Raw genomic sequence first — 12,695 nt, forward strand, 5'->3', positions numbered from 1 at the left:
CTTAAATATCGTAAAAGTTTTTGAAGAGAAAAGGACAATGCTCCGCTCTACGGAGACGAGTATTAGGATGAAGCAATACAAAAACTGAATCAAAGAACAAAAATCTAGTTCACTTTAAGCCCCAAAAGGTAACTGTTTCTGTTATTTGCCATTTGAGAGAAAGAACAAGTAAAAATAACCACACACAAAAAAACCATCTTTAAATTATTGGAAAGACGAGGGGAAAAAAATCAATAGGTAGTCTGAGCTTCACAAATATTAACAGTTGGCCAACAATTATTTATTGAATGCCTGCACTTGGAAGTGGGGATACAGCTATGAACAAGGCAGGATCTCAAAAAACAAAACCATAAACATATACATAAATGATGCCAGTGCTATGATAAATGCTAGGAAGAAACAATAATTAACAATGGATTACATGGTAAAAGCAAGAGGCTCACTAGACGAAGCTTCTATTGAGCAGAGACGGTGTCTTATATGTTTGTACGCTCAGAGCTTTATATAATGGTCGATAAATGTTTGTTGACTGTACAAACAAATAAAGGTGACCAATGGAGAAATGAGGGTCAGAAAAACATCCGAAAAGTGTGGGTAAGTAAGCAGAGGATAAAGGATGAGGTGTCAGCGCAAAAGTGAAATCTTAACTTTTAAGCATAGGCGTAACCTTATATTGATACTTTGAAGCAGCAAATTTCTCCACACCTGGATGCAGATTTGACATCTAACAGCAAAGCCTGCACTGACGTGTCCTCAGTATCCAGCCCTGATTGGCGCGCCACACACCCGGTGCCCGGAACCACACAGGCTTCCCTAGCCCAGGGTCAGCGGCGCAGCCTGGAAGCTCTGAGGAGCTCTGAGGACTGCCGCCTTAGCTGGCGGCGCCGGCTCTAAGCGTGGAGGCCGGCGGACCCCTTCCAAAAGTGGACCGAAATTCCAGGGACGGATGCCGGGTGGGACCGCGGACGGCCGCAGGCCAGCCTCCTGACAGCCGGGGCTGAGAGAACCGGAGGCAGCAAATCGCACACCCTCTTCGCGCTCTGGGTCCCGGAGTAACTGGCGCAGGCCTCTTGAGAGAGACGCGAGACCCCCGACCAGCCCGCACCGCGGAAGACCCGAGAGGGCGATTCGGGAAAGGGAGGCGGACGGGTGTCGGGGCGGGAGGCGGTGACTCACCTGAGAGGTAATCGTGATGCTGGAGTCGATCAGGAAACTCATGGCGAAGGGTAAGGAGGGCTCCTGCCTCCACTTCCCACTCCCCGAGGCCACGGCACGCTGGTGCCACCGGACTCTCTACAGGCTGCCTTCTCCCAGGTGCCGCAGCCGGAACGGCGGCTCTCCAGCCTGAAGCCATCAAGCTGCGCCCGAGCCAGCCAATCAGCGGCTACATCCAGAGCCCCGCCTCGGGCTCGGCGTGGGTGGGGCGGACGCTAGGCTCCAGCTGCAGAGGTCCCAGGGGCGGGGCTTATTAGGGGCGATACTAAAAAGCCGATGCAATGTTAGGTAGCCTTAACGTTTCTGAGGCTGAAGGAGGTAGGACCTGAGAGCTAAGTGGTAATTCTGTTTTGTAATGATCATAGCTAATAAGATAATTATAGTAAGTCAGGCATTGTGTCCTAAATATTATAACTTACTTGACTCGGCAAATATGACTGCACAAAGTGAAGGAAGACTGGAAAGTCAGATGAGATGTTAACAAGTATAACTAACCAAATACATTCCTGTGACAACAACGAAAAGCACACCGTCTGTAGCAATTTAGTGATAATATTGTACTGCATATCAGTTAGGCCACAGGTGGAGTACTGCACTCCGTGTACCACACTTTTAAGAGATTTTACAGGCCGGACACGGTGGCTCACGCCTGTAATCCCAACACTTGGGGAGGCCGAGGCGGTCCGATCACCTAAGGTCGGAAGTTCCAGACCAGCCTGACCAGCTGAAAATACAAAATTAGCCGGGCGTGGTGGTGCATGCCGGTAATCCCAGCTACTAGGGACGCTGAGGCAGGAGAATCGCTTGAACCCGGGAGGGGAGGTTGCGGTGAGCCGAGATCACGCCATCGCACTCCAGCCTGGACAACAAGAGCGAAACTCCGTCTCAAAAAAAAAAAAAAGAGGCCGGGCGCGGTGGCTCAAGCCTGTAATCCCAGCACTTTGGGAGGCCCAGACGGGCGGATCACGAGGTCAAGAGATCGAGACCATCCTGGCTAACATGGTGAAACCCAGTCTCTACTAAAAAATACAAAAACTAGCCGGGCAAGGTGGCGGCGCCTGTAGTCCCAGCTACTCGGGAGGCTGAGGCAGGAGAATGGCGTGAACCCGGGAGGCGGAACTTGCAGTGAGCTGAGATCCAGCCACTGCACTCCAGCCCGGGCGACAGAGCGAGACTCCATCTCAAAAAAAAAAAAAAAAAAAGGAGAGATTATACAAAGACATTGGAGCTCGCTCAAATGTGAGCCACCAGATAAGGGCTGGTGGAAGGAGGCAAAGAAAGATGACTCAGAACATGACATCTGTCTTCATGTGAAAGAATGGGTAGAACTGATGTGGCACTGACAGTTATCTGTAGGGCAAATGATTGGAAGTTAAATGAAGACAGATTTTAACTCAAAACAAGGATCAGTTCTTTAAGAGTCTGAAGAAGGGTTATTTTAGGAAGTAGCTCCCTCTGCCCCCTTCCCACCTGTTACCGTGGGTCAAATATACACTGAATCACTACCTCATTCATTCAACACTCATTTCATGAAGGCTTAGTGCATTGCTGTGGGGCTTACTCTGCCGCCGCCCTGGGGCCTAGCTAGTCTTTGTAGTCCACATAGTCTCATAGTCCTGCAAACTGGCTCCAGCCCAGGAAATCACCCTGTGTAGCAGTGGCTGCAGTCAAGACCCAGGAAGACAATCCTGAGGGCACCTGACATCCAGCATCTGAGTTCAGACTACTACAGTTTGAATAAGTGACTTGCAGATTCATTACACACAAGGGACCGTGTCTTCCTTTCATTGGATTGAACTCTGTCATACTAAGCAGGCAAAACTACCTGTTAGATGTCCAATCCCTGATCCAGAATTTCAAGGAGCTGTGGAGGCAGCTCTATTATGGGAGTGTCATAACCACAGAACTTTGTGTCCTGGCTATTAGGGAAGCAGGTAGATTCCCACATAGCAGCACCTAACCGACATTCAAGACTGTGTATAGTGCAGAGTGCCGAGAGAGACGATCAAGGCAAGCAGTTTACCTTGGTGGCTTACTGGGGTGCACAGTGGGGATCAGAGTCTCAGAAACCAGGAATAGCAAAGAAAGGTGTGCAATGCCTGCTGACCTAAGGCCTATGCAAAGCTTTGGGTGACACCATTCAGAATTCTCTCTACCACTTGTGTCCAGGTAAAGGACAGGCCTAGGTGATTCAAGGGACTGCTTTACCCTCTGATTTTGATTGAGGAATGTCTTTAGAAACCTTCACACTGCATTTAGTATCCAATTGACCCTCCTCTCAAAGCAAGTCTCTACTGCTGATGGTGGACTCTGACACTAAAATGGCTTGTCCTCCCATCTCTACTGCTGGTAATATTCTCCAATCCACTCTAGCTGCTGCCATCCTCTTAGAATAGTGAGATCTTTTGGTTCTGCCTCCATGGACAGTAAAACCAAATCTGGGTTCTGATTCCCCAGTTCGTGCTATTTTTCCAAGGGAGCTTTTCAAAATATGTCATGTTCATAACTAGTAGCCATTGTTTGCCACTCATCCAGAGACTGACAGCCAGTCCCATAGATGTGCTATAAAGAGTCGATTGACAAGGTGATCAGTCTGTGTCCTTTGGACAAGTGTTTGCTCACACCACTTTACCGTCCTTTTTCATAGCAACTGCAGTGTTTATACCTACTGTACTCTCACACTTTCCAGCACCATCCACATACTGACAGCTAACTATTTCACCCCCTTCCTCCAAATTAATGCAAAGGACTGGGCCCAGGAGTTGACACTAACACCGGATCCCTGGGAAACACCCTAGTACCTCTTCTCCAGGCACATATATAGCACCTGCCCATGCCAGTGGCTGGATGATCTCTGTTAGGGATTTTCTTTTGAAACTTTTTACTTATTGTGATATAGTTGTAGATTCACATGCAGTTGTAAGTCTGGGATCTTTTGAGACATATGATATCACCAATTCCGTGGCATCCTACTCCAGTTGTCTCCCTTCATGGATAGACATCCTATCTTGTAGTTTTGCCCACTGTGCCAGGTTCACTGAGTCTCAGAACTTCCCTGTGTGACCCACTAAGTCACCAGTGTAAGCTGGACAGGAAACCCCAAGTATTCAGAGGAAAAGTGTTTATTTCCCAATGGTCCCATGGACAGTATCTATACTTGATAACTAGAAATGTATAGGTGCAGTTTTCTCCATGTGTGGTTCTCTAACGACTTGGGGAGCTTATTTAAAATGTAGATTCATCAGCCCTAATGTAGACCAGTGGACTTGGGATTTCTGAAAGTGACTCCCAGGAGGAATCTGGGAGTCATAATAAATAAAAATTATATACATTTATCATGCACAAAATGATGTCCTGAAGTGTGTATACATTGTGGAATGGCTAAATCAAGGTAGTTAGCATATGTATTACTTCAGATACTTATTTTTTGTGGTGAGAATACTTAAAATCTACTCTCTTAGAGATTTTCAAAAATGCAATACGTTGCTATTAACTGTAGTCACCATATTGTACAATAGATCGCTTGAAGTTACTCCACTTATCTAACTGAAATTTTGTATCCTTTGACCAACATCTCCCCAACCCCACCCGACCTAGCCCCCCCACCCCCAGCCCCTGGTAATCACCACTCTACTCTCTGCTTTTGTGTGTTCAATTTTTTTTTTTTTTTGGAAGGAATCTGCATTTTTAACAGCTTCCCAGGAGATTCTTATGTATACTGACTGGGGACTGGCTGTGAGACTCTGCTCCCCACCTAAAAACTTTCCTAGAGTGAGTGAGCACCTTCACACTAGGAAAATGCCAGCTCCGATTTGCCTAGAGAAAGGAGACTAAGGGCCAGTGCTAGCTTTGCTCTTTGCTTTTTTCCACTCCCGCCCCCCTTTCTCTAGATACGCTCACTGCATAGCCTCAGGAAGCCTAAGAATCTTTTCCAACCACTTGTGCTTTGGCTCAAGAATTCCCCTTCATCTTCCTTGAGTCTACTTTGAACCTCTTCCTCAGTTGGTTCTCGCTTTTCCAGACCTTCTTGGAGGTGCGTTCTAGTCCTTTCCTCTTATACAATCTCATTTTGGATATATCGACCTTGGTGCTGACCTGGTATGCACCGCCCTGTCCAGGGCCTTGATTGGTTCATATGAGTTAGAGTTAACTCTGTATCAAGTGCTTGGTTGTTCTTGAGGCCGTGTTCCTGAGGAATAAAGAAGATTAAATATTGTGTGCTTTTATGCAAGTCACTAAACTCTCTGTACTTCAGTTTCCTCATCTAAAAAATAGAGATAGTAATAGTATCTTTTCTCCTAAGGCTATTATGAAGATTAAGTAATATATATAAATCCCTCAGGAAAATAAGCACTTTATAGTAAGTATGCAGTAATTTTTACCCATTATTATTATTATGAGTATACATTCAGTTTTCCTTCATTGTTAATTAGTTTCAATGTATATTTATTTATTAATGTTTATACATGTATATTTAAAAGTTTTGGTTGTCAATAAGTTCATATTCTTATTGTATGAACTGTTCCAAACTTCTGGTCGCCTGCCATCTGTGCTCAGGCAGAGCAAAAAGCTCTCCCTACTGCCCCACCAATTCTTGCTCCAGGACTAACCTCTTCTTGGGATGACTACCAGCAGGGACATTCGCTTATTTTAAAGAAGTCCCCACCTTTACCACTGGATTGAGATTTGCCACCATGATGTTAAGACAGTTGCAAAGGAGTACAACACTGGCATATTTCCAAAGTCTGGGATATTCATTTCTTGGTTAACGTGACGCGTACCCACACCAATGCACATATACCTTTGGATTTTCCCAAAATTGGATCACAAGGAGTCCATAGCACTCCTTGTGATCCAACATTGAGAAAATGGATCCTGTTTGTGTACCCCCAAAATGCATATGTTGAAGCCCTAGTTCCCGATGTGATAGAATTTGGAGGAGGGGTCTTTAGGAGGTGATTAGGTTTAGACGAGGTCATGAGAGTGAAGCCCCATGATGGGATTTGTGCCCTTCCAAGGAGATGAAGGAACCAGCATGCTCTCTTTCTAACAGGTGAGTATCTGGTGAGAAGGCAGCTGTCTGTGAACCAGAACGAGGGCCCTCACTAAGAAGTGACCATGCTGGCACCCTGATCCTGGACTTCTGGCATCTGGAACGGTGAGAAATAAATGTTTGTTAAATATATACACCTACTATATACACCCACAAAACTTAAGAATAAAAAAATTTAAAAACTTTGTTGTTGAAGCCACCCAATGTACGGTATCTTGTTATAGTAGCTTGAACTAAGACAATGAGCATGCTATGTTGTTATATAGTTTTCATTATACTTCATTTTAGAAATATATTATGGGACTGGGCACGGTGGCTCATGCCTGTAGTCCCAGCACTTTGGGAGGCCGAGGTGGGCGGATCACTTGAGGTCAGGAGTTTGAGACCATCCTGGCCAACATTGTGAAACCCCGTCTCTACTAAAACTACAAAAATTAGCTGGGCATGGTGCAACATGCCTGTGATCCCACCTACACGGGAAGCTGAGGCAGGAGAATTGCTTGAACCTGGGAGGTGGAGGTTGCAGTGAGCTGAGATTGCACCACTGCACTCCAACCTGGGTGACAGAGCAAGACTTTGTCTCAAAAAAAAAAAAAAACAACAACAACAAAAAAGAAATATATTATAGTCCAGGCATGGTGGCTAAAACTTGTAATCCCAGCACTTTGGGAGGCCAAAGTAAGAGGATCACTTGAGCCCAGGAGTTTGAGACCAACCTGGGTAACATTGGGAGACCCTGTCTCTATAAAAACAACAACAACAACAACAACAACAACAAAATTAGCCAGACATGGTGGCACACACCTGTAATCCCAGCTACTCTGGAGGCTGAAGTGGGAGGATTGCTTGAGCGTAGGAGGTTGAGGCTATAGTAATCTGTGATTGTACCACTGCATTCCAGCCTGGAAGACAGTGAGACCCTGTCTCAAAAAATGTATATTATGAATATTTTCTCATGCCAAAGACTTTATAACATTTTTATTGACTCAATAACATTCCATCATATGGTTATGTCATGAGTAACTTAACCAATCTACCTTTTGGATTTTTTTTTTTTTTTGGTGTTGTTTACTATAATAAAATAATATGATGGTGAAGAATTTGGCATGCAAGAAACACATTCAAGCCTCCAATTTTCCCTGGGTAAGGGAAGGTCACTGTGTCTATGTCCCAGCAAATTCTGAGGACACACATCAAGCTCCTGCAAGATTGGCTACTGTGGCAGCCGGAGGTAAACCTGTGAACTTCTGCAGACGAATAGGCCGCTAATGACTAGTGAGAAAGAGGTCAGGCCTCCCTCCCAGCAAGTGCTTCCCAGAAAAGTCTCAGGGGTTTTCCTTGAGCCCCTCACTTGGAGGGGAGTAAGGGAAGGGGATGAGAAACACCACAATTCTTTCTTCCAGTCTGACAACTCTCTTCAAAGACTGCTCCTATCGATTAACCTTTATCTTTCTTTTAAATAACCCAGAGGTGGATTATGAGCTAGGAGTTGCAAGACCATTTGGGGGCTACTTTTTTTTTTTTTTAAGGAATTCTAGATTGTGCTTTGTACCACTTTTTAGAAAGTGTAGGCATTGGGCATTTATTGTCCTTGGTTATGTAACCTTACTGAAACTCCAAAACATAGGAAATATTTTGTTTAACATTTCATTACATATCCATTAAATCAGACTTGTAAATTACATTGAAGTCTTCTATATTTTTGTCTTCTATCAATTCGTCAAGGACTGAAGTCTTTTATTGCTACTATTTTTCTGTCCATATCTCCATTTTTTTCTGAAAGTTTCATGCAGTCCAGTGCCTTATTTTTCAGTGCAAAATGATTCATAGTATGTCTTTGTTGCATATTATATTTTGTATTAATAAAGATCAATATTTTGGTTTGATTTAATGATTCTGCTCTCATATTTTGTGTGTTTGGTCTTTAGTTTTGCTTTTTTTTCTGTTTTTTTCTTCTTTTTTGCTATATGGACTGTATAGTCCTTGTTTCTTGTTTTGTTTCCCAGTAATCTGGAAGGCATGCAGTTTGTTTTAAAATGACACACACAACTTTATATTTTTCTTATTACTAACATAGAGAATAAAATAGCATCTTTGTAAGTTGAGAATACCAGGACACTTATACTTTCTCACATTTCTCCTTCTTTGTTACTACCTTCACCCCACACAATACCCAAGTTTACGTTGGTGTAATCTGGGATTTTAAACCTTACTTTAAAAATATTTTTTTGTTAAGGATTATTTATGATATTTGTATTCTGTTTTGTAACTATACTTAAAATAGTTACATTTAATTCATTTCATGCTTAAATGTCTTCAGTATTCATCATCAGCCTCTTTCATACTTTGCCTTCTTGATTTCTTTCTTTTTTTTTCTGAGACAGCATCTCACTTTGTTGTTCAGGTTGGAGTGCAATGGCATGATTACAGCTCACTGTAGTTCCTGGGCTCAAGTGATCCTCCCACCTCAGCTTCTCAAGTAGCTGGGACTATAGGTGTGTGCCGCCATGCCTGGCTAATTTTTAAATTTTTGTAGAGACAGGATCTCACAATGTGCCCAGGCTAGTCTCAAACTCCTGGACTCAAACGGTCTTCCCACCTCTGCCTCCCAAAATGTTGGGATTACAGGTATAAGCCACTATGCCCAGCCTTGAATTCTTTTAAAAAATATTTCTCTTGGGCGGGCACGGTGGCTAATGCCTGTAATCCCAGCACTTTGGGAGGCTGAAGTGGGTGGATCACCTGAGGTCGGGAATTCAAGACCAGCCTGGCCAACATGGTGAAACCCTGTCTCTACTAATCATCCAAAAATTAGCCAGGTGTGGTGGCGCACACATCTAATCCCAGCTACTCGTGAGGCTGAGGCACAAGAATCGCTTGAACCCGGGAGGTGGTGGTTGAATGAGCTGAGATGACGCCATTGCACTCCAGCCTGGGTGACAAGAGTGAAACTCCATCTCAAAAATAAATAAATAAATAAATAAATAAATAAATAAATAAATAAATCTTTTGGCTTATGAAATAAATTTTTTCTTTAAAGAAAGATTTGCAGGTATTTTGAGCTTTTGCATAATTGAGAGTGCCTTTCAATTGGCTTCACACATGAATGAAATTTGGCTTGTGGAGTTTTCAGCTTAAGTTTTTCATCCTCAATATTCTGTGGATAATCTCTTCTTTTCTGAGATTTAATGTGTTATGTAGAAGTATGGTGCCAGCCTGATATTGTTTTTCCTTTGTAAGTAACTTGGTAAACACTCTGTTCATCCACAGTTGGCATTGGAAGGACTAGCGCCACATTGAGAGGGTTGGCTGAAACTGAGAGCCGTGAGTTTTGGTTCCCTATGCTCACTCCAGCTTCTCTTTTCCTTTTAAGCTATTACTCATCCCCATGACCAACAGCGGCCTCTGAGGGAGAGGAAGAATCTCTCTCCTTTACCCTTCAGATTACATAAACCTTTTTCTTAAATCACTATCAAAGCTGAGTCTAAGGTACATCGTTTAATAATAAGACGAGGCCAGGTGCAGTGGCTCCTGCCTGTAACCCCAGCACTTTGGGAGGCCGCGGTGGGTGGATCACGAGGTCAGGAGTTCAAGATCAGCCTGGCCAACATGGTGAAACCCAGTCTCTACTAAAAATACAAAAATTAGGCATGGTGGCATGTGCCTGTAGTCGCAGCTACTCTGGAGGCTGAGGCAGAAGAATTGCTTGAACTCGGGAGGTGGAGGTTGCAGTGAGCTGAGATTGTGCCACTGGACTTCAGCATGGGTGACAGAGCAAGACTGTCTCGATAATAATAATAATAATAATAAGGCTATGCTAAATTACAGTAATCATATCACATAGAATGATAATTATGAAGGTGATGACAGCTAATATTTGTGAAGTGCTTACTACGTGCCAGGTACTGTTTTAAGATCTTGACTTGTATTAACTCATTAACTCCCCAACTTAGTTCCTAGCTTGCCTCCATATGGCAGATGCCATTTTCCCTTCTTTTTTGGAAGCACTAGTGAGCAGATTATGACTTTGGATTGCAGCCTCAAAAGAATGAAGCTCAGAGAAAGGAATTCCCTCTTGTTCCTGTTTAAGGCCCACCTTCCAAATTCTCTTTTCTCACCTTATAATCTTTCTCTTTTCAGCAGTTAACATTTGAAATATCTATTATCTTCAAGGAAGCCTCACCTCCTATTGAGAGAGGTATGACCCTACTCTGTGTTCACAAGCAGACAAGAATGTGAAAACAGCTGTTCAACAGTGGTACAAAAACCATTGCAGGGGTTGTTTCATTACTTTTCTAAATTATAGAATTATGTCTTTATACTTGCAAATCAAAATTTATCTAGATTTTTTTTCCTGGTGCATGATGAGTCCCTTCCAATTTGCAATTTCAGATCTTTTATCAGCTCAAGAAAATTTCTTTCTATTGTATCTTTAGAGCTTATGGTTCACTTGTCCTGATTTTTCTTCAGGAGCATTGATATTCATGTGTTGGATTTTTATTGTCTTTCCTCCATATCTATTATTTCTTCTTTGATAATTTTCATCTCTTTGTCCTTTCTTTTGGCATTTGGGCCAATTTCTGATATTGATTCTTTACAAAATTGATTTGGTTTTATGTATTGCTAATTCTGCTCTTTATTCTTAAATTCTGCTGTAGCATTGTTCGCTACTCTGCCAGCTCCTTTTACAATTCATTCTAGTACCTTATTATCTTGTGTTTCATGTATTGTTTTATAGAGTCCATGTTTTCTTTAACCTTTTTTTTGAGAGTACAAAACAGATTTTAAATAAATATTTTTTTAAGTAAAGATTTTTTGAAATTATGCCATTCTTTTACTTTCGGTGTTGTTTTCTTCTCATGTCTCTGAAACCTTCCACAGACTCCAGGTTATTCTCTGTCTAGTTGTTGTCATTTTCCCTATTACTTATCTATAAAACTGAGAATCTCGTCCATTCCAGAATAGGTATAGTACCTGACTAGACACAGTAAAATTAGGTCAACAGAATTAATAAAAATGTAAAGAAGGATCCTCTTTGACTATTGGATAAGTAAATTTCTAAAAAATATTTAAAGGAAGACAAGCAATCTGTAATTCAAGAAAAATATAGAGTTGTCCTAGAACTTAGTGCCATAGGCTGATGCAATTATGAAAAAAAAATGGAGAAAGTTGACCTTCTGATCTGAGAGATCTTAGAGAGATGAACAATTGTTGTAATATCATAACGACATTCCCTGTCATAGTGTCTGCCTCATAGATATTACTGAGTTTTTTAAATGTTAAGTTATATTGCATTGGTTCAGGTCTCTTGTGTTTATCTAATTTCATCATTTTTTGTTGGTCACGCTGCTCTAACTCAATTTCGGAGGTACCTCATTGTTTCTTCCATCTACAGATCTAGCTAGTTTAAAGATGAAAACTGCAGTAGATGAGAAAGAAAAATACAACTGGAAAATTTGGATGAATTAGAAATGCTAAACAGTTTTCAGGAAAGCTGAGTGTCAGAGAAAAACAGATGCTGGAGGAAAAGAAAGAAAAGAGGACACAGAAACTGTCCTGGTCAAAGGGGTCATGACCACACATTATCCTCGGATGAGGGCTTCCTTTATGGTGACAATTGAACAGAAGCATTTAGAGCAGATTACAATGCATATTATACGTACAATGAAATCATTGAAACAGAAAAAAGAGCCAAAATTGATGTCTTTGCCTTAAATCTTGCTTCTTTCTAGTTTATTCTCTCCACAGTGGTTGGGGCAGTCTGAGAGAAAATGACCAACAGAATATGGTGGAATCGATGGTACACGACTTCCAAGTTTAGGTCATAAAAGACATTGAAGTTTCTGCTTTGGTATCTTGAATCAATTTCTCTGGGGGAAACCAGCTACTGGGTCATAAGGACACTCAAGCAGCCCCATGGAGGGGCCCAAGTGGAGAGAAACTAACTTGCCAGCATTAACTTGGTAGTTGTGCAGACGTGTGAATGAGTGGATCCTACCATCCCAGTCAAACCTCTGATAACTGAAGGTCCCACCTATACTTGACTGCAATCTTCCGAGAGACCCCACCCAAGCTGCTCTAGGATTCCTGACCTACAGAAACTGTGAGGAATAAGATATGCTTGTTGTTTTAACTCTCTAAGTTTTGGAGTGATTTGTTACACAGCAATATACAACAAATACACAAGTCATCATAGGTAATATTTTTATTAAATATTTGCATAGTACAAACCTGGGTCTCCATCTTTGTAGGTCTTGATTTTTGTTTTTTATCACTCGCTGACTGTTAAGCCACATATTTAGGTTTTGTTACAATCACACCTAACCTCAATGTACCAATTTCTGTAAATAGATAATGCTAGATACTATAACAGATAAATCTTGACATCTGAGTGGATTAATACAATAAAAGTTTATTTTTCACCTCA

At 42.1% G+C, this 12,695-nt stretch overlaps 1 protein-coding gene and 1 long non-coding RNA gene across 12 annotated transcripts in view; one reads left to right on the forward strand and one right to left on the reverse strand.

Moving 5' to 3' along the window:
* The window catches only part of PDE4DIP (phosphodiesterase 4D interacting protein), a 28,773-nt gene extending 27,411 nt beyond the window's left edge, over nt 1-1,362 (reverse strand). For all 11 annotated transcript variants that reach the window (XR_012415548.1, XR_012415542.1, XR_012415541.1 and 8 more), the window contains exon 1: nt 1,177-1,362. Coding sequence is in view for 1 of the 11 variants with exons in the window: in XM_065546853.2 (XP_065402925.1) it covers nt 1,177-1,218 (42 nt within the window). In the remaining 10 variants the exon portion in view is untranslated. The remainder of the gene's footprint in view (nt 1-1,176) is intronic.
* On the forward strand, nt 816-12,695 carry LOC107126563 (uncharacterized). Its single transcript, XR_001483083.3, has 3 exons — nt 816-1,226; nt 6,269-6,373; nt 12,001-12,695. It is a non-coding gene; the product is annotated as an uncharacterized lncRNA (long non-coding RNA).

This window comes from Macaca fascicularis, chromosome 1 (genome assembly GCF_037993035.2).
Source record: "Macaca fascicularis isolate 582-1 chromosome 1, T2T-MFA8v1.1".
NCBI classification, from domain to species: Eukaryota; Metazoa; Chordata; class Mammalia; order Primates; family Cercopithecidae; genus Macaca; species Macaca fascicularis.